We start from the raw sequence: 22792 nt of genomic DNA, 5'->3' as shown, positions 1-22792 counted from the left end.
TCAATAGACACAATCTTCTTATGTCGTGCTTGAGGTAGATATAATCAATCAAAATTTCTAGCTTTCCTTTAATCCCAAGCCTAATAAATCCTTTCTCCATCCTTTCCTCACCCGACCCAACTAGTAATAATAAATGCCGCTGCCTTAAGACAGAATGCTTTGCTTATAAGGCTTAATAATTTAAAAGAGGAGAGTACTTCAGCCCAAAAAGGATCACGCAAAGGTAAATAATTAAGCCGCGACGGTTATCAACAAGTAGCACAAATAACGTAAGGTCAAAGGTGGGCCGCTGGATTCCCATTCCCTCAATTTCTTCTGCAAAATGAAAATATAACCGACATAGATCGCCTATCTATCTTCCACCGCCTCGCAACGGGCAGAAGGCATTTTCAGAAATTTTACAAAGTGAATTGAGAACATAAGAATCAGCTCATTGCGAATCACCAAATCTCTATATGCACTCGTAAGCAAGACTGCAGCTATATCAAATTCAGACTCATAATTGTTACTGATGACCAAATCGGTCGTACCACCAAATAATAATAATAATAATACAGAGAGTTCCAAATTGATCGGTTATTTCACCACCTCACTGTCCATCCTATAATCTTTATGACTGAACCCTGAAATCAGTAACCCCATGATGATAGAACTAGAACTAGAACTAGATGATGATGAGACATAGGCTAAAAGAGGCGTTAGGCATTGAACTGGAATTGGGTAGATCTAACACTAGGTGGGTACAACAAATGCAGCGTGATTGCACAACAAATTATCTTATAATGTACTTATTTTACTGTACATGGGTTGTGGCCTCAAGAGGATCTCAATTCAAGCTCACAAAGCAGCAATAGAAGGAAGCTCCTGTTCCACTTCAGGTTCTCCGTCAGATCCCTCAGCTGTTGTCTGCAACAAGAAAATAACTCAGAGTCTCAATGGTCGGGGAAGAGTTAAAATCTGTGACAACTATGTTGATAAGTTCTTCCTAGATGCACATACCTCTCTATCCTTAAACTTAAGTTGGGAAATATAACGGTCCAATGCACCTTTGCCGTAAAGGATCTTAGCTCCAGATCCCCGCCCCTCGTGTCCAACAGACTCCCCATCGACAACTACAGCATCTATAATTTCATTGCCGGTTCTAACATCAGGAATCTGCAAAAGATGGGAAAAAAGAAAGAAAGAAAGAAAGACATCTCATTCCTTCCCTGAACAGAAAAGGAGTTAAAAAAAAACAATGCAAACAATCTGAAGAGCAAAACTATGCATCCCAACACCACCCACCCTCCCCTCCCCCCCCCCCCAACCAAAACAAACAAAAAAAACCAAAAAACAAAAGAGAGAGAGAGAGAAAAGAAAAAAGAAAAATACAAAGAAAAGGAGAGGAGAAGAATGAAATCAAAACTAATTGGCATTAGTTGACAGTTCCTTTTAATAAAGACATTACATTAACAAGCCACTTAACTACTGACAAGAGGACACTCCAATATAGTTGCAGATAAGAAGAGTGTCAACAATTTAAATCTGTATGCACCCAAGGGAACAACTTTCATGTTTAATGCACTTTTCTAAACCTTCAAAGCAAATTATAGGCAAAAGCTTCTGGAAACTCTTATATTGCAAAATGAATCAAAGACACAAGCATCTCCGTACCTCATACATTGAGTCCATCAAAATACTTTCCAATAAGGAACGCAAACCACGAGCTCCTGTATTTTTTGTTATAGCTTTCCTAGCTATCAATCTCAAGGCAACTTCAGTGAAATGCAGCTTTACCTGAAAAATGACAGATATTGATTATATGCAAGAAACACAAACATGGAATGCCTCGAAGAACCCCACACCTCAGTCTGCCACCAACAAGAACTCAAAACAAGCAGATGAAGGAAAAGAAGAGAAGAACACAATTGATGCGGTAATTTTGCAATGTGCCAGTTCAAAAAGGTCTACGGGAAGTTTACCCCATTCATTTGGAACATCTTTTTGTACTGCTTGCCTAATGCATTTCTTGGCTCTGTGAGAACCTACAAAATGATTTTAACGTTAAAACAACACACTATAATTTTGAACAACTGAAGGTGCAATTTCCAGATTACTCATCTTTTAAACAATATAGACCCCGCTAGCAAAAAAGTCTACAGGAAGTCGGTATATATGTTGTTTTCCTGATACATTGGGATAAAGAAGACTTGATGGAATTGTCAGTAATCGAATCAAACTATTACCTGCACAAGTTGATTCTCAGTAAGCGCTGACAAGCTAACAAGGATCGGGAATCGTCCAACAAACTCGGGTATCAAACCGTACGCAATAAGATCACTACTCTCAACCTGGACAATATGACAATCCATTTGATTGGCAACTAAAGTCTTCGAGGTTTAAAGAAACTTTGTTTATTAACCAACTAGATGGATGCAGCTAACGTATATAAGCATAAAACATCAATCCAAGTTTACAGCTGAAATTGATGAACAAAAGATTCATACAGTATCCATTATCATAGTAAATCACACAAGACTATGAGTACAAACTTCCAATATGCATGTGAATGTTTACAATTTTATCAGACACACACGGAAAACAAAAGGCACATTATCTACGCAAGTGTAAAATGTTTGCCAGAGTACACACCCAAGAGTTTGAGTCGTATTGTTACTAAGGAAACTAAGCTTACAGTCTCTAATAGCGATGAAGTCACAGCAGCAGTAGTGACACCACCAGTTCTCATATTTGCCCGTACTGGTGCTCCAAAACCAATGGAAGAATCTTGGCGCCTGAAACATTACAGAGAAGCTGCAGAAGAATATACAAACAGGTACAACGACCTGCCCCCAGAGAGAGAGAGTGTTCACGCTATTGAAATAGGATACCTTTCTGAGATCGTTTTGTCCAAATCGACAAAGGCCCCACCGCATATAAAGAGAATATCCTTTGTGTCAATCTGTAACAAATAGGAAAGACATTATTGAGCATATTATGCTAGAACTTTTATAGCACATCCAGCATTAGTCGACATAAAGAAGCATTTAGTATGAATACTTCAACTACTGTTTTAGAGACAACATAATCTAGTATTTTCCTTGGTTAGCATGAACTTTATTCTCTTTAAATAATCATGCACAAATCATATTGTTCTTCATCTGAAGCATCTCTCCAGTATAATATAAGACCAGTCATTTTTTGTCATCCTAGTTGGACAATAAATATTGACACGATGGCTAATTACCAAGTGAAACAAGACTAAAAAGGAATACATAAACAATGTTTTATGCACTAAACCAACCTATGGAAGGGTTCGTGCAATTATATTATGTTAGTATTAGTATGTTAGTATGGTTTAGTATGCACTAAACCTACCTATGTTAGTATTAGTATCCATTCTGAATTAATAAATCATTGTTAGATTCATTAAGTTCTCGTAAGATAAAGACAGGTCTTCCTCAAAAGGGAACTTGCGATCAGAGTAAACAGATGTCTTTCTTAATATTTCTCTTCCAGTCACATCTGTCACCATGAAAGAGTTAAAGTATTACAGGCCAGTTCCTAAAAGCCTCCTTTCTCCCACCCCCAATTATTTACTGAAACAGAAAAACTTGAGCTCATAGTAATTAGAAAAGGGCACCAGAATATTAGAAATGACTATTGACCAACAGTACATATTTTATTATGAATCGACAACAGAGAAAAGGAGGCCCAAGAGTTAGCTCCAAAAATGATGGTATCTAGTCAAACAGCTGCCTCATTTAGTTATTGGGTTTGTTTGGATTGGCCTTTATTTCCCCAAATATATTTGCTTACTCACATACATCACATCACAAAAAGTGCTACAGTAAAAATATCTCAAATAACTTACAATCCAAACAAACCCATTATTTTTCCTATTTGAAGTCTATACCACTGGAATTGAGCTCTTCTCTTCCATTAGCAAATCCCAAAATCCAATAAAACTTGTATTCATATAATACATAAGTGGAATTCTACCTGAATATTATCTCCTCTAGGATGCTTGCGAGCTCCCTTCTCAGGCACATTGACAATCTGTATCAAAAACCTCAAATAATCAAAATAAAATAAACTAACCTGTCAAACTTCAGCAAAAATGAAACAGTCCATTCGATAAAATCTGTTTTGGTGAGGGCTCAATCAGTTTGAGAAAAGAAGAAGAAGAAGAAGAAGAGGAGGAGGAGAAGGAAAAAAGAAACATATAAACAAACAGTTTGCAACATATTTCTTGAAAAATCCATGAAATTGTCTGAACAAAACATAAAACCAATAAAAATTAGTAAATAAAGACCAGTAGCTCAAATAATGGCTGTGGATTAAAGATACATATACTTCAGCAGCCAGACAGTAATTAAGCAACATTACCAATTGAATCAGCCCATTAAAGATAACTAGCTCAACATGTATCATTAAGAAATTAAATAGAATAGATTTTCATGTTTATTTGGGAGCAATGAAATGTGAAAACAAAAGGCTATCCTTACAGCCAGTAATGCATATGCAAATCAAATAGTCATTTTATGTAAATATGAAGATCGTATAGCATGCCAAGCTTTATAAGGGGTAAATGAAGTTCAATAACCAATTGATACAACACCGACTAATAAGGTGAAAGAATGATTTGTCCAAAAGCTACCTACCATCTACAAGGGATCCTGCTAGAATGAGGAAGCCCTGTGATCTAAAAGGTGATCTAAAAGGTAGTGCAAATTGGTTTTTCAATCATCCTTTGAAGCAAAAGGCTGCTTTTTAACTTTGTATCTTCTGTTAACATTTTCGTTGCAGGGCATAAAAATTTCATTATTTGAGATAAATTTCAAGGCATAAGGCCCATAGGCCCTAACCTCAAGATTAAAAACTGCTGATATTTAGGCATGTTTAATCATCTCAGGCTCCAATCTAGCTCACTCTCAACAAAACAATGATTGTTACCATTGCATTAATGTTCTAAGCTAGACAAGAATTGATAATTCACTTTTTATATAGTTGTTGTCGTCAATACAAAACATAGACATTAGTACCTAACATGAATTTTTTTTTTTTTGTGGGGGGGGCACTTAAAGTGGTTTCCAGTATGCCAGCGGAGTTGTATTCTAAAACATTTTGATGTATGTTATATTCCCAAACTAGTAGGAAATAAAGCACTTACAGTCCCTTCAAGCATCTTCAACAATGCCTGCTGGACTCCCTCACCTGACACATCTCTACTAATATTAAGGCTCTCAGCCTGCAAGCAACAGTGTCCAGAATATGTAAGACTTCAATTTAAAGAATAACACTAATACACATGCTCCAACTAAACATTCAAGGAAACCTTTTTAGTGATCTTGTCGACTTCATCAATGTACACTATGCCTTGCTGTGCAGCTGCCACATTATAGTCAGCAACCTGAAATGATGCGACACTAATGATCAGAGATCCATAATCAGAGAAAACAATACAATTCCTACAAGAAATTGGATCATCTGAGCTTGGTATTTAGTTAAAGCATGCAACAGCCTGGAGGCAAAATTAGTATAGACCATAATAACAAACTTCACAATCAATTTGATCTTTTAGAAATCAAAAATTTTTTTTGCCAAAAGAAAAAAGAAGATGAAGAAGAAGAAGAAATGAATACTTAAAGAGGGAAGCCTGAAATACAAGGTTTTAGACGCTTTTCACTAAAAATAAAAGTCAGACATCAAATTATAATGCACCTACTCCAGATCATGGAACTCAGCTTGCTGTAAAGCAAGACAATACCGAAATACAATTATGATAATGAATCCAAATGACTTAATTGATAAAGAAGATCATTTCTTAGACCACAACAGCTACAGGCATAAAAAGTAATGTTGCATATGTCCAGATAATACTGCACACGACGTCAAAGGACTTGTTCAAGGATGGCAAACCACAGTTAAAAAGTAAAGAACAAAGATGTAAAATAGTTAAGGAAAAAAGCAGTAATTGCAATTCAGTCAATTCATGTTAAATAGTTTTCACAAAGCGCACCGTGAGGAGCTTGTATAAAATGGACTCCACATCTTCCCCTACATACCCTGCCTGCAATAATTGCATGATAGACGGATGAGGATCTTATTGTATAAGCCCAATTTAAGTCAACATTTTCTACCATGATAGATATAAACCTTTCAGGATCCAAAATCAGTAAATGAATCAATTTTACTACATAATGGTTCTTTAAATTTCCCAAAATAAGGGAAAAAATTGATACTAGTGGCAGAATGATGAGAATCCAAAAGCACAACATGTCACTCTAGTGTGCAATGTCCTGATATGTGAGAACAAAACAAGAAACTTGACCGCCTCACAGCGACAACGTATAATAAGACTTGCCTGAGTAAGCGTGGTAGCATCTGCAATTACAAAGGGAACATTCACTAGACGTGCCAAGGTCTTGGCAAGTAATGTCTTCCCTGTCCTTGAAATGACATCCAAAGGATACAGAAGTGAAACAGTAATAATGATAAAAATGAAGTTTTGTTTTAGTTTTCATTAAGCTCCATTGGGTCCTAATTTTGAACACATTGAAGCAAGCAACCGACAATGTTGAACGTCTCCAATGTGATAATTTTAGTCAGGCACATTAGAAAATATCCTAAGCTTATAATGTATAATGTTCAAGATACATAAAATATCAATTGAAAATTGCATGACTAAAGCACTCTCACTATTGACGATCATATTTGTATTAATGTCATCTGCAACTATTACAATGAACAGTCTACAAGATTTCAGACATGTTATCATTGAAACAGAGGCAAAAGTTTCATATCTCTTTACTACAGCATAAAACCAGATTCGGATATACATCTCAAGAAGATACTTGAAAAGTTGTAATTTGGAAGAAAGCTTGAAATCCCTATCCTACATTTTTAAACTCTATTTAATCTTCACAACATTAAGACAGAGTCCTTTTCCGGTGTCTACAGCAGAAAATAAAGAGTATAGATGAGAATCAACAGTTCATAAATTACCTGAACCTGTTGGCCCCATCAAGAGAATGTTGCTTTTCTCAAGTTCCACTGACTCAATATCTGCAGTATCAACTTTATTACTACCCGAATCACCTGCCGGCCTAACTTTCCAAGTTACTAGTTGTTAGAACCAGTTATAGCTAGATTAACAATATCAAGCTTAACAAAAAGGATGAATAAAACACTTTCCAAGAGCCCAAATAGTCATACACTACTCTACCACCAGTCTAAAGGTAGCTCATTAACACTTCGATCTTTATCCAGTAACAGACTACAGCTTCATACAAACAAACTAGACTCAGAACTCTACAACACAACATTAATATACATAGTGTGTCACGTGGTAAAGAGCAGGAAATAGATTCAATTCAACAATGAAGGGTGAGAACTAACCACTTCTCGGAAGAATCATTGTAGATTCTCTTGTAGTGGTTATATACTGCTACAGAAAGAACCTATGATCAAACATGAATTTTTTTAGACTTATGCTTCAAATTATCAAAGCATTAAGCCACAAAAATACAAAGCAAACAACTATATTTGCTAATGCGAGCTACCAATACAAAAATTTTGAAATACAGCTCAAAAGCCAAGAGAAGAAGAAGTGTACAGGTATATAGGGAAAAGAAAGATGAAACCTTTTTAGCTTGATCCTGCCCAATCACAAACTTATCAAGTCCTTTACAAATCTCCTTGGGGGTCGGAAAATTAGGGCCCAAGTTGGAACCTCCCCAGCAACCATCCTTGGAACCCGACCCGGACCCACCTCCAGAAACTGTTCCAGGGCCTTCCCCTTCACCAGCCTGGACAAACTTCGCACCAGGACGAACCACAATTCCTCCCGGAGGTTGCCAAACCTCCGGAGGGTCACCATAAGAGCTCGATATTTCTACTTTATTTTCATTATTAATAACCTTACTGGAAATCAAATGATTCTTCTCATTTGAATTAACCTTATCCACAAAATCACCGCGAAGAGAAAAAGGTTTGAATGGGGCGAGGACAAAATTGAAATTACAACGACGATTTCTGAAGAAATTATTGTCCCATTTACTTCTAGAATTCCATTGGTAAGAACTAACACGACCCTCGTGCATATAGCTGAGTATAAAGTATCTGAATTGAGAACCCGCAAGGGAAGCTGCTTCTCTCGATGATTTTGACCTTAGAGCAGCTGCCATGAGGGAATTTTCCCGGATATCAAGGATTATTCAAGTTAAAAGGCTCAGCGGGATTGAGAAGAATAGGGTCTTCTGGAGCTCAGATAGGAACTTAAGAAATGGCCTTTTTTTTTTTTTCTTTTGAGAAAAACTGATACGAACTGGAATCTTGGGATTGAAATTTCAAGATTTTAGGACTTTCAGAGAAAATTGAAAAAAAAAAAATTGGTATGATAAAGAAACGGTCGTTGGGGTGGAGGACTGGATAGAAAGATAAAATTTAGACACAGATTTAAGAGAATCCGGGGTAAATTATAGTGGCTTGATTGTAGACTTTTGAGTTTACGTGCGTGTAGGGATTGACGAGTGCAGATGCAGGGGAGGAACAACCGAGAAAAATCAAAAAAATTCGTCTTTCATTTTTTTTAAATATTGATTTTACATTCCTGATAAAATCAAACAAAAATGAATGTGAGCTAGGTAATCCATTTAACTACAAATATATTATAGAGAGAAAAAAACACGTGAGTCGAGTTGTTTATTCAACTACAAATAATATTTGATCATTTTGCGTCAAAAAATTATCATGTATGATAAAAAACTAATAAAAAATCTAAGTTAAGATTAAATGTGATTGACTTGATTTTATGAAGGATATAAAGTCAATATTTTAAAAGTAAACAATAAAAAAATTCATTTGACGAGACGTTAACTATATTTTAAACGATTATAGGTTAAATGAAAAATATCAAATCTACTCCAAAACAAAAATGCTGAGGGAATAAAATATTAATTACAATTTGCAACTAAAATTACATTAAGGAAGGAAATTAAATGTAATTGACTTGATTTTATGAGGGATATAAAGTCAATATTTTAAAAGTGAGTGATGAAAAAAATTTATTTGGCAAGAGTCGGGGTTTCTTGTGAACAATGAGGCAAAATGAAAAAAAATATCTAATCTACTCCAAAATACAATGCAGAGGGAATAAAATATCAATTACAAAAATTCACACTAAGGAAGGAATGTGAGACGCGTACATTAGAATTTGCAACAACTGCAGCATAAACTAAAAATTTTGGGAACACCGTTTGGCTACAACTGCAGTATCAACAACTAGAAGTTTGTCGGTTCTGCTTTCCGACGAAGCAAACGTCGTCGTACCCCTTGGGAACCGTACAATCTCTGGGCCAACTAACGGAGTGATACTATATGACAAGCTTAGGTTGATTTTTGGTAGGACCAAAGCAGATCAATCTGCTGTCTGTTACGATGCGAGAACTGTGTTGGTGAATAATTTATATGAAAATCTCTATATCCTTTGAAGGCATGTTCTAACATATAGTAGATGTAAGAATTGTGTTAGGGAATAATTTATAAGAAAATCTTTTTTATTTTTTGGAGGCATGTCTTAATAAGTAGTAGGATCGAAATCAAATCTCTTCGAATATTTTTTTTTTACCCAAAAGGGCAAAAAAGAAAAGTAGGACAAGCATCATGAATTTTCCAACTTGGATAGCCAATCTGAGAAGCTAGATGTAAAAGAACTCAAAATCAATAAAAGTTTAAAATAAGTAGTACATTCTTTTTAAATATATGTTTCACATTAATTAAACTCTTTTTTATAAAACATAAGATCATGACTTCTACAAATAAATATTATAAATAAACTATAATAGCTCATATTTGTAATACAATTTGTTCAATGAAATTACTTATTTAACTCTAAAAATATTATTTTATAATATGTGTATAAAAATAAATAAATAAATTTATATATATATATATCTGTGCGGGACGGATCGAATACCCGCGGATTTTTAATTATGTGATCATAATCCGCCCCACATCTTGGCGAATACCACCCGATCAAATAATACATATCAAGGATGCTATTTTTTGGATCGAAACGGATCGGATACGGCAGATTTTCGGGTTAGTGAGTAATTTTGCCCGCCCCTAGATCGATGTAGAAGTCACTGAACTAAACGATGTACAACATCATCTCTTCTAACGGCAACAAAAACAAGAGGCATTGGTTAGAAAGTCTACCAACATGAATCCTAAGACAATCAAAGATTTAAGTACTTAGAAAGCCAAAACACGCAGCAGTCTTCCATAGTTCACAGTTACAAGGCATTGGCCAATTTCTCTTTGTCAACTTGAGCCATCTACAACACCAGGCTGCTATGAATTTTACCATGGTCCGTCAGTTGAATGACGAGCTTGTGATTCATGAATGCTGCAACAGAGAAGATGCAAAACTAACAACAGTATGAACAACCATGGTAAATTCCGCATGAACCACATAAAAAGCATTACGAGAACAAAAATCTCTTTGTATCTTCTAAATTATAATTGATGCTCCTGACTCTTACAGTCAATACCTGAATTACTGTATTTGAACATGTAAACTGATAGCACTGCCTAATCCTTTAGGTTAGATGATTCTACTGGAAAGCTAAATAATCTGATCAATTTCTGTATTCTGTTGACTGGCAAGATAGTTTGAACTGACAATACTTTGATTGTAAAGTTGATCCAATATGCACTCATCCATTATAACCTGTTGCATAACTAATGACTATGATTTAAGTTCAGCAGACCTAGCTCAAGCGGCTCACCATCTCCTCTACTTAATCACATGTTATGAATACCACTTAAACCTAAAAGTTTCCCCATCATAAACAAAATTCTTTGAGCAGATATATCATCCACGTATTAATTGCTTAATACCATTCTGCCATGCACATAAACATGTTACTCACACTAAAATGGATATCAACTTGCAACTAGCAGATGGAAAATAAACCAGGGTTGAATCATACGGAAGACTCATCATTAGATTTCTCGCTTCATCAACAGCAAGCCTTGCAGCATGGAGAGCCAGTTTCTTCACCTGTAAATATATAAAATTCAGGTTAGAATAACAGAACGTATTCACTTAGGTTTCAACCAAATGATTCATCATATGCGCCAATTGCCGACTTCCTCTTCTGATATTTCAGAATTTGCTTTACAATCTATATCATCTCAGCCAAAAGGACCCAAACAGCCATGAATAAGTAATGACAACTTTAGCACTCCTACACTTTTTTGAAAGTTTCCAAGATGAAACCAACAAAAGCTCATACTTTCTACCACTGTCTTCAAAATATTGGCTCTTTATTGCACTCTTACAAAAGCCACAACTCATTGTCACTGAATAACTAAAAGATGGAATGAAGTTTTATTGATAATTTTCCTGCATGTTCTATGTCATAGTTCTAAGCAAAAATTTACTTATTTGATGGTACAGCTAGTTTAAGCATGCAAGCTTCATTACTTATTAAATAGGATACCACAGGTGTTGCTGAAGGTTCAATGAACTTATTCTTTAATTTTGAAGCTTCAATTACGTGACAGCATTTTTATGTTGATAACAACTTTTCATCAATAGACCTTGAGTATAAAATGCAATATGAGTTTAGGTAGCATACAATCCACTTTATTTTGCAAATGAATAAGTATTCTAACCTAAATTAACTTAGCACAAGCACTCTCTTACTCATCAAGTATAACTAATAATGAAAGTTACTCATAATTTATGATAGCTTTAAAAGTAGCCCAAATTTTATTTGGGAAAGTGCCAACAAAAACTAATGCGAAGGAAACTTTTAAGAATTTTGACCTACGTTGAGAAAAAAATTAACAAAGTTCACTGTTACAATTTAACTCCCAGAGAGGCTCCTGGACTGTTTGGGGGAAAAACATGTTAACAGGATAATAAATATCTTGTACATGTATACAAGCGACTGTGGATTTAGAATCACCTGAAGCATTTTAGTGGCCCTATGCTACGACTTTATAGTAGAGAACAGAGAATTCAGTAGATTATACATAAAAAAGCAAAACAAAAAAAAATTCAGTAGATTAATACAGTAAATAATGGACACAGTCCTGGCTTTGCAGGGTCTAGGAATGTTATATATTCACAGCTTCAAACCTACAAGCGCAAAGGCAAGCTCATACTTTGAAATGTGAGCTCCCACATAAGACTGGAGTCAACTTGCCGCTATGGCATTGGCTTACCCTTAGGTTCGACCATAGGGTGAAGATCAATGTAGCATATCAAGGTTAACAATGGACGATGTTTCCATGGGTAGCTTAGGTTGCTCCTAGTTGATTAAAAATAAGACTAATAACATGAAAATAGATGCATGGGATTTGAAATGACATACAACTCTATCAGTCTTAAAACCATGCATATATTTTTAACAATTATAATGCAAGGAAGGAAAAATATGATAAATATGCAGTGAAAAACATCATAACCAATATACCTCTAAGATATCTTGCTTAGATCTATGGGATTTAGGTAGCAGCCGGAACTCCTCAGCCAATTTCATGCATTCTTGAACATTTTCAGGAGATACAAAGTCAACAGCTACTTTGATGCAAGACTGAAAAGAACCAAGGAAGGAAAATATCACAAACATGATTAATTTAGATAAAATATGATTACAAATCTAAACACGTTTCAAGACCCATGATGCCACATTAAGTGGCTTTGGATGGAGGCAGAATGATATATTTGATATCATCTCCTCTGACAACTGATATGATGTCATTTGCTAACTAACACCTGTAAAGGAACAAAACTCAAACCTAATACAGCACCAATGAATACCCAATCCAGCTTAAAATAGTGAAAACAATCAAGATGGAGTAAATTTTTAGAATATAACCCAATTATTTGTGCCAAAAGTCAGCTATAAAGTAAAATATCAGAAGTATAGTTGTTGCAAGTGTCTTGTGCAATACATTCCAGAATATACCACTCACAAAACAGAGAAGTAACATAATATTGATGACCTTATAACTGAAAGCCAAAAAAATTGTAAAATGGATTTAAACAGATGTGTCCAAACAATTAGTGTGTTTTACCAAAAGCATCTTTCAATTAACAATGTTTCACCTGTCTATTTCTCACTTGATGTGGGCACCCTGCAGGAATGAAAACAGCCTCCCCAACATATTGCTCAAATGTCCATGGTTCAATATCTTCAAAAAGAAAGCACCGTGAACAACCACAACCAGTTTCAATAGATTAATAAAGAGCGTAGACAAATGCTTACTGAACTCCTGCTTCAATTGCTCTTTGTGCCTCTCATTCAGATAAAATGTCTGATCATGAATAGGATGAACAACCTACAGGAAACTAGAATAAGCCACAAGAGATATCAGGTCAACAATGTCATCAAAGAAAGTATATAACAGTACCCACAGAGTTCACAGGAGCATTATTGATGTGTCGGAATTCTTTCCAGTGCTTCTGTAAGTACTTGGCCAACTTAGGCACATCCTCTCTACGGAAGATATCCCAAACAGCACCCCCATGTGTAGCCATGGAGGCATTTTCGTTTCTTAGTGGATGGTTTTCTGATACAGGTGCGCTTGCATTTGTCAGTAGTTTGTTACTGATGCTCATGTTTGGCCCAGTGGGCATAGAATTATTCTCTACAACATCAAGGCATCTGTTATTAGGAACATCTCCGATTTCAGTTTTCCAATTTGCGGAATCTGTACTTCTAACATCCTTTACTACCATATCATTTGTCATGCCAACTAGAAGACCAGAAAAAGAGTTAGTTTCATTACAGCCATTAATTGGTGTGGAGCTGGTTTCCTCTATCATCTGATGGTCAAGGCCATTATTCTGATTCACCACAGGTGGAACTCTACTTGATGCCTCAGCCTGCTCAGAAGTTCTAAACATGTTTGGAACTTCAGTAGAACACTTGGGAATCAACAGCGGATTATGTGATTTTGCAGTTCCCAAAAGCATCGAGTTAGATGAGGGCCCTTTGCATTGTACATCACCACATTTAGTGTCCCGAACTTCAGGCTTGAACAGCTGCTGCACTAGCTTTGTTTCAGGTGCGCCCTGTCCCTCATCTATATCCTGATGTAGCTGATTTTTATCCTCGTCATCGTATACCTTCCGCAACTTATTGATCATTTCACATTGCCAAGGAGCAATTTTCACCTCAGTTGTGTGTGTCAATATATTTACCTGAACCAAAGTCGTGAAAGTAAAATGGTGTAAAAGGATAATTTAAAAGATGAGAGTGGTGATATTTCGCTGAACAAGCAATTAAAAAAAGTCAAATCTCAAAGAATGGGTAAATATGAAACAGATATTGCAACCAAAGAAATGTTAGTGGAAAAAAGCCAATGCAACCTAGCAAATGGCAGTGAACAGAAACTAAGCAATAAATGCTGATGAGAGTCAGAAACAGAAAATTAGTCATGCCTTACTCGGATAGAGGTCTGCTAGAAACACCAAATACTAGCAAATGATATACTAGGTAACTTAGGTGAGTTGGTAGGCAATTTTGAAAATTCTCAAAGTCAAAAGGTTGACAACAATTATTAGATAGTCACAAACTTATTCCAGGTAGTGGTTAATGAAACAAATGTCAAGGGAAGAAAACTCATGACTTCGGCATTTATTAGGAATGGTTTTGACACCATTCATCATGTTCTGAAAGGTTGCCTGTTTTATCATTGCTCAACTTCATACTGAAATAATGAAAGGTTCCATCAGCAACCCAACAAAATTACTCTCAGTTTATGCAAGGTCACTGCCCAATGCCCCAGTCAAAACATAATCTAGATAATCTAGATTACCTAGGCAATTCAGATAAAAACTACAATGTTTACTGCTACATGGAAATTTGAATTTTAGGAAGGGAGAGAGGAAAAAGAAGGCAAAGGATGAGTAGCATAAGGAGCTTAGATTATGATATCTGGGATAAGGAACTCAACTAGTCTAGGAATTTCATCGATCACTCACTTCTAATCAGAATTACTTTGTTGTGGTGGATAAACCTAAGATCAATTGGACTCGTTGTATAGGTCCATGGAACAACCCCACCCCCGAAAAAACAAATCAAACCCCCTCCTGGCCCGCGGAAAAAGGACAGGAATGGGATACAGTTTTAAACTGTTGCAGCTATCACATATTTAGAGTACAAGCAACTTAGTACAATTCAGGAGGAATTTAATTCTCAGCTGCTTTTGCAATAGTGTCTAGGGCTATTACTACAATAGAAAGTTAATATATACTTGTAACTGATGGATCAACAATTTCCTAGGCAAAACTTATTACCGCGTATTGATTTTCTAAACATTAAATTGTGAAGTATGAAAAATTATGATTTCTGAAGAATCTGGTTCTAGAAGTACGGGATATGGAAACCATTAATGTGCCAAAAAAAGCTACACCTGATTCAAAATTAATAATACAGGAAATCTTAAAATGAGCATACCGCATCAGAAATGTCACAATGAAGTTTTGAGACAGAATCGCCTCTACCAAGCTCCTCAGGATATCCGTAAGCAATGTAAGTTTTAGGTCCTAAGTCTGGCTTCGAAGCACCATCCGGAAGCTTTGTGGCAAGATTCAAGGAAGCAAATCTAGGATGGGTGTATTCACTAAAGGGAAGCATAGCCACAAACTCAGCACCATGTCTGGGCAAGCATTCTTCAAAGGAATTTGTAGGCGGCCAATCCTTCAACTTCAGAATTTCTGGCCACCCATTGTAATGCCTGCGTCCCTCTAGGTAGCCCCTGAAGAACTGGTGGATATTTATCTCAACCTGTACCATGAAGGAAAGTTACAAATGGACCAAAACTAAATTTACAACTTTATTTTTCACCTAATTATGACCCAACTGCCAGGATGTCATGCTAAACAAAACAAAAAATGACAATAACCATCAAGTAAGAGAGAAAACTTCAACAAATATTACCATGCAATGCACTTTATTTGTCAGCAAATAAACAAGTATGAGATCTGCTCAATTTATAATGAAAGTGAATATGATCTGATTTTTCACAAACCACAAAAGACTAGTCAGAGAGACATAAGAAAACAAATGTAGTAAAAATTGTTTCCCAAAGATTAAAGAAAAGTTGGAATTGGATATCATGTAATGATCCCTTCAGCCTTCTAAAAAATTGGAACGAAATCAAGAGTAAAAAGTGTGGATATTGGAGACAAAACATAAGAAAAAATAATCTCTCTCTCTCTCTCTCTCTCTCTCTCTCATGGATTCCTACACATGCCCCTAGACAAAACAGTCCATAATTGACAAGGTTTGCTGTTAAAACTTTGGGTACACAACCAGTTCTATTCCTTGATATATTTAAGCTCCCATCAACACGAAAGATGCAACAAAGTAGGAAAAAACGAAAGCAGTGGTGGCTGCCTGGAAAATTGTGAGTGATACTTAAGAAAGCCAAAATGGAATTTCTCCCGTTGAATAGTCAGTCTGTCTAAAACTGATATGACAAGACTAGATGATCTAGCAGAGTATTTCAAGCACCCATTAATCTACCAGATAAACAAAATGTGAAAAGCAAGTTGTCCATGCAATGGCATATATGTAAAATATACAGACAATATAAATTGCAGAGAAGCAGCAGAAAAGAAAAAGTGCATGAACAAATGAAAGATTTCCTTGCTAAGAATTTTCCAACATAAGTCCCTTGTTTCAGAGTACATAAATTTGATACTAACCTCACACCAGTCCAAGCAATCAATCGCCTTGACACAGAAAGATTTCTCTTTTAATTTTTCCCTTGCACCTCTAAATGCCCTCCACATCACCATAGGCTCCCAACTAAGGCCAGAGGCTTTTGCTAGTACATTTGTAACAATAACAGGTTCACCTTTTCTCCAGTGCATTTGGAAATGCTCAAAATCACTGTCTCCTAAATCAACAGCATTAGGGCAGTAAAGAAAATTATCATCACTGTTAGTCCTGCATGCTGCCTGCCTTTTTTTCAAATGATTATTTCCATCCGATACAGAAAAAGTAGGACAGCACAAAGCACATTCCTGTGAAAAATCTACATCTCGTAATTGGTACTTTGAAGTAATCTCCTCTGCACTCCTAATCAGTTCATCTACAACATTAGCGTCAAAAATCTGTCTTAATTCAAGAAGTCCAGAACCACAACCACCTCGCTCTTTTGGAGGACACAGTATGCTACCATCAGGTTTTACTGTCCATTCAGGTAACTCTTGAAGGAAACCAGCCTGTCCACTGCCCTTTTTGTAGGCCCATTTGTCACCATCTCTGAGTTCCCGACAACAATTGAGACATATCTCATAAGAACAACCAGGATTGGGGCAGCCTCTATGGAAATTGACGATGGATGTATTGCAGTTGTCACTGTTAAATAGGGTTTCATGCATAGTTACAAACTTATTGCATCAAGAAGACAGAAATGTTGTCTAAAAATTCTCAAAGCTTTTTACCAGAAATAAACTATAGATGGTAGCCTAACGTACTTACTAGATTGATAGTGGATATTCTAGTAGAAAGATGCCATGACGTCCTATATTAAACCTATGACCACTCACTATGGATTGACAACGAACATTATTGGAGGTTTAGGAGCACAAATAGACTCGTAAAGAAAGAGATCTTAGATAAGCAACATTAAGTGTAGAGCATGTATACCAGTAGACTCGGTCATCTACTTCAAGCACTGATTTGGTTATATCTTCTTCTGGCAATCGAGCACCTATACAATTATCAATGAACACTCACATTTATTAGGAATCTGAATAGTCTTTGGAAGTCAGTTGGTAAACAAATTTCAGGACACAAAATCAATTTCCAGTACCAAGTATTCTTGCTTCAAAATCAAGCTCAGACCTCTGCTCTCTTTGAATATTCCTGAGAAGAGGCAGGATGTTGGCAAGAAGATAAAGAGTCGTTTCCAATCTGGCATTTTCATGTGTTTCTTTATGGCAAGCCTGGTAACATAAAACTTCAACTCAGGACACCTAATATGGTAATGAAAACAGAAAAAAATAATAATAATTACCTTTGTGGCAACATTTGCTTGAAGACAAGCCATGCAATTGCAAATACCATAACAAAAAGGGCATGAATCTTCAACGTCCTTTCTCGTTCTCTCAGGATACCTATTAATTGTCAAAATATGTATTATAACTAAGCCAAAATACTAACTACACCATTTGACACATTGACAAAAAAATAAAAATTTAGCAGTAATATTACCCAATTTGTTTCTCAGATGTCTGAGTATTTTTGGGCAATTAGCCTACTAGTTGGTTCATAAGATGTTCTTTTTCCAATATTAGACATAGAAAATATTTCAAACCCTGAGAAACAGGGATTGCTTCATCCTAGATTTAATAATGAAGAATTTGGAAGTTATTTTACCACTTTCCAATGCAATCATAGCAGTAGCGTTTCTTTTTGCACTTTGAACAGAAGACAATGCCAATTTTATCATTGCTTTTGCACTGATGACACGTTAAGCTTCGCTGACCTTTGCAACTGGTGGCATCCTGCAATACAGTTCATCAATATATTAAACTCAAATTAGCAAAAGAAGTTCCTATAGTACAACTACAAGTCTGGCAGCTAGAACAATCCAGAACATCTTAAATGAGACTTACAGAACAATCCAGAATTTACCTATTAGCAGAAATCGAGAGTGTTAAGTACAAACAGGACGAGAAACCAACTAACAGCCCAAAATCTATAAGTAACGGCCAAATCCTATCAGTTTTCACATGAAAGGAGCAGTAGGAGAGGCGCTTCTTCATCAGACCAACACATTAATTAAACCAAGGTTTGCAGCTGCTCCCAATTCAACAGCTAGTATGGAACTCAATCCACAGGTCCATATTGGCAGTAACTAGTCCATTCTCACTCTCTACTTTTATCTAATTTCAAGTGACTGTCTGTAACTTGTAGTCCAATAATGAATTTCTAGTACTTTGATCAGCAATGATGATTCAACATAGTGAACATGAATTTCATTAGTGGACTAGAAATGCATGTTCACCATGTTGAATCGCCCCTGCTGATCAAAGTACTTTGTCTTGTACCCATTTTGTCTTCTTCACTTAATTAATTCAGGTCAGCCAAACTGGCATAGCTAGACAATATTTTGGGTCTGTTTGGAAGTGTGTTTTTGGATGGGGTTTTCATTGCACAAGTTTTTTAATAACTTTGTCTACAATAACCTCAAGAAACACCCCAAAGTTTTAAAATATGCACCCCGAAACATGAAAAACACACACCATCTTCCTCTTCTACCACTACCCTTCCACCTCAGCCTGCTGCTGCCACCTCCCCAAACGTCGCTGGTGCCGGCTCACCCTCCCCCTCTTTTTTCCCTATTTTCCTCTCCTCCTCCCTCTTTCCCCTACTCCTCCCTCTTCCTCCTCTCATCCCCCACCCTCCTCTTCCCCCCTTCCCCAGCCACCCTCTCCTCCCCCCCTTCACCTGCCCCCTCCCCCTGTCCCCCTGGAGAAAAAATTTTCAAAGTTTGTTTTTAAAACCAAAACTTTGTCTACAATTGGGATTGATTACTTAAGTTCATGATTGTATTTCATGTTCAGACAACTTACTGCTAAATTCTTCCCAAATCATGTAAATACATGTTAACAACAGTCAAAGCAATTAAATGCAGACCTATCGGCAAAAAGATAATGAACTTACTGCCATTCCGGATGCTGATATTACACTTTTTTGTCCCATAATTGCACATCTCAAAGATTTGTTCACGAATTTTCTTGGTCTTTCCTTGGGCCTATCATGGAACCCACCAACATATGTAAAAAATTCCTCAGACCCCTTGCTTCCAGCAAAATCTCTGTCCTTACCATCTGTACAAGTGAAGACACCATCAGCATCAGGCGGAAGTGGTATTTTCTTAAATCCTTTATGCTTTCGTCGCCCATTCTTCCATTTGACTTCATTCATCTTTCCACTAACACCCACATTTTCACTCTGATGTTCTACTGCTTCAAGGATATTTTTTTTCTCTGTGAGCTTATGATACACAGTTGCCTCTTCTCCAATAGTCACAAGTAACATTTTCTTCTTATGTTTTGAACCTTTTAGCATGCCAATGTGCTTTGTTACACCAAGTTCTGATCTTTTCTTACTTTTGGAACTCTTTAGCCGATCTCGCCCATCCCTCCACATAGGAATATCATTTCCTACAGCATCATTAGTTTCAGTAACGTCAACAGGACTTGCATGATCATCATCAGCCACCACAGTTTTCTGCTTAAATTTTGAAGCCTTGACTACGCCCTGGCCCTGGCCATCCTTCGCTAGAACAGAATCTGCACATTCGTTGCCTAAAGAAACTTCACCAACCACTCCTCCAAGTTCAGCAATTGCAACAGTTGCGTGCTTGTTATCCTCAATCAGCCTACCTTCATTTCCACCATTGCAGCCAACGTCACTCGAAAATGGTACCTCCTCAATTTCTTGAGCAGCTACATCCTCCTCCTTGTTTTTCATACCCTTTGGCCTCCCTCGACGATTCTTGGTGCTTTTGGATCCTATTGGCATCCCTGGACAATCCTTCGTATTTTGGGATCCTTTTGGCCTCCCTTGGCGTTTCTTCTTGTTTTTGGATCCTTTTGGCCTCCCTCGACCATCTTTCTTTTTGAAAAATCCATCTCCAGATTCACCACATCCATTAACCAACTGAACTTGATCTACAACCTCACCAATTTTGGCACTTGCACCAATCTGCTCCTTATTATCATCAACAAAGTTATCAACATTTATAGTGCTGCAAGTAAAATCAGTTGATAACTGCACTCCCTGGGTTAATCCAACTTCACCACTATCAACATTCGAGACAACCCCATTCTTTTGAAAAGTAAGTTTCTTCTTGTTTTTCGAACCTTTTGGCCTCCCTATCTTCTTAGACCCCTCACCACTTCTTGTTTTTTGAACCTTTTTGAACCTTGCATGTTTGTTATCCTCAATGAGCCTACCTTCATTTCCACCATTGCAGCCAACGTCACTCGAAAATGGTACCTCCTCAATTTCTTGAGCAGCTACATCCTCCTCCTTGTTTTTCATACCCTTTGGCCTCCCTCGATGATTCTTGGTGCTTTTGGATCCTATTGGCATCCCTGGACAATCGTTCGTATTTTTGGATCCTTTTGGCCTCCCTCCGCGTTTCTTCTTGTTTTTGGATCCTTTTGGCCTCCCTCGACCATCCTTCTTTTTGAAAAATCCATCTCCAGATTCGCCACGTCCATTAACCAACTGAACTTGACCTACAACCTCATCAATTTTGGCACTTGCACCAATCTGCTCCTTATTATCATAAACAAAGTCATCAACATTTATAGTACTGCAAGTAAAATCAGTTGATAACTGCACTCCCCGGGTTAATCCAACTTCACCACTATCAACATTCGAGACAACCCCATTTTTTTGAAAAGTAAGTTTCTTCTTGTTTTTCGAACCTTTTGGCCTCCCTACCTTCTTGGACCCCATACCACTACTTTTATTCACATTCTCTCCAACACCGACGTCCACCTGCCCCTTAGTTGCTATGGCTTCAACAACCAAACCACCAACTTGATCTACAACCTCATCAATTTTGGCACTTGCACCAATCTGCTCCTTATTATCATCAACAAAGTCATCAACATTTATAGTACTGCAAGTAAAATCAGTTGATAACCGCACTCCCCGGGTTAATCCAACTTCACCACTATCAACATTCGAGACAACCCCATTTTTTTGAAAAGTAAGTTTCTTCTTGTTTTTCGAACCTTTTGGCCTCCCTATCTTCTTAGACCCCATACCGCTACTTTTATTCACATTCTCTCCAACACCCACGTCCACCGGCCCCTTAGTTGCTATGGCTTCAACATCCAAACCACCAACTTTCTCAAGATCAAGTTTCTTCTTATTTTTCGAGCCTTTTGGCCTACCTCTCTTTTTTGACCCCGTCATACTATTATCAACTACAGTTTCTTCAACTGTCGCATCCATTGTGAGCTGCTGCCCTTGGAACCCAGAGGTCTTGTGATGCTTCTTCTTACGTTTCTTCTTATCCTTGGAACCCAGTGGCCTTACAATTTTCCTCTTTTCACCTACATTCTCAATTCCAGGGCGAAAAACCATTACACCAGAAATTTCAGGTTCAGCAGCAGCAGTGCCTGTTTCTTGATTTTCCGGGGCGACAATCGGGGGCTGCGGTAGCAAAGGCTTTGACCTTGAGCGGAGCCGGAGATAGGCTGAATAGTGCTTCGCACAAAGACTTCGCCCGGTCATTGCCTTCAATTTACAGCTCCAGCCAGTTGAATTCTTCCTTTTACACCTACGCTGCTGCTGATCATCATCCCAATCACCAACATTACTTCCCATCACCGCCGTCTCCATGCCATCAGTGCCACCAAGTTTTTATTTTTCCAAGTGAGCCACGATGACAAACCCTAACCTCAGAAGAACCCACCGGAAAGACGAAAAAAAAAAGAAGAAACGAAAATGAGGAAATTCAGTTACCTGCTTCTCCGAATTTGATAATCAACGGCTCATGAAATACTTCTCTATCGCTGCTCCATGATAAAAACTCTAAATTTGTCGAAATGCAGTAGAATTCAGATTGTGCAGAGGCGGAGGACTGAGGAGAGCAGCAGTGCAAAGTATATAAAAAAACACCACTAAGCTTTTACTAGTAGTGGTAGTATAGGCAGCGGAAAACGGCGGCGGTGTCGTTTTGTTGTCTCGTATGCCCGGTTTTGTTGGCCAAAACCCAAAAAGACGCACTATGGATTCGGGGAATG

At 37.2% G+C, this 22792-nt stretch overlaps 2 protein-coding genes across 4 annotated transcripts; both read right to left on the bottom strand.

Annotated features, from left to right (window-relative positions):
* Positions 1 to 502: 502 nt before the first annotated feature.
* On the bottom strand, positions 503 to 8491 carry LOC113754130 (CLP protease regulatory subunit CLPX1, mitochondrial). Its single transcript, XM_027298477.1, has 15 exons — positions 7626 to 8491; positions 7381 to 7442; positions 6988 to 7088; positions 6347 to 6426; positions 6002 to 6052; positions 5318 to 5392; positions 5153 to 5230; positions 3982 to 4038; positions 2871 to 2941; positions 2675 to 2774; positions 2226 to 2330; positions 1962 to 2024; positions 1654 to 1776; positions 1000 to 1155; positions 503 to 906 (listed from the first exon to the last, which is right to left on the bottom strand). The coding sequence occupies exons 1-15, from the start codon at positions 8166 to 8168 to the stop codon at positions 838 to 840; spliced, it is 1734 nt and encodes a 577-aa protein (XP_027154278.1). The 5' UTR covers positions 8169 to 8491; the 3' UTR covers positions 503 to 837.
* Positions 8492 to 10108: 1617 nt separating this feature from the next.
* LOC113762542 lies at positions 10109 to 22755 on the bottom strand. 3 transcript variants are annotated; one of them, XM_027306033.1, is made up of 13 exons: positions 19686 to 22755; positions 18396 to 18523; positions 18034 to 18133; positions 17830 to 17962; positions 17664 to 17727; positions 16715 to 17372; positions 15462 to 15791; positions 13415 to 14203; positions 13266 to 13338; positions 13106 to 13191; positions 12471 to 12590; positions 10917 to 11047; positions 10109 to 10390 (listed from the first exon to the last, which is right to left on the bottom strand). In XM_027306033.1, the coding sequence occupies exons 1-13, from the start codon at positions 22386 to 22388 to the stop codon at positions 10345 to 10347; spliced, it is 5361 nt and encodes a 1786-aa protein (XP_027161834.1). In that variant the 5' UTR covers positions 22389 to 22755; the 3' UTR covers positions 10109 to 10344. The 3 variants fall into 3 exon arrangements, 2 of the variants coding, with proteins under 2 accessions (XP_027161834.1, XP_027161835.1); XM_027306034.1 differs by having other exon boundaries at positions 10977 to 11047; XR_003467209.1 differs by lacking the exons at positions 10109 to 10390; positions 10917 to 11047; positions 12471 to 12590 and having other exon boundaries at positions 13411 to 14203.
* Between the last annotated feature and the right edge of the window lie 37 nt (positions 22756 to 22792).

Source organism: Coffea eugenioides, chromosome 2, assembly GCF_003713205.1.
Source record: "Coffea eugenioides isolate CCC68of chromosome 2, Ceug_1.0, whole genome shotgun sequence".
Classification (NCBI taxonomy): Eukaryota; Viridiplantae; Streptophyta; class Magnoliopsida; order Gentianales; family Rubiaceae; genus Coffea; species Coffea eugenioides.
Note: the sequence above shows the minus strand (reverse complement) of the source record. Positions and strands in the feature narration are given on the sequence as shown.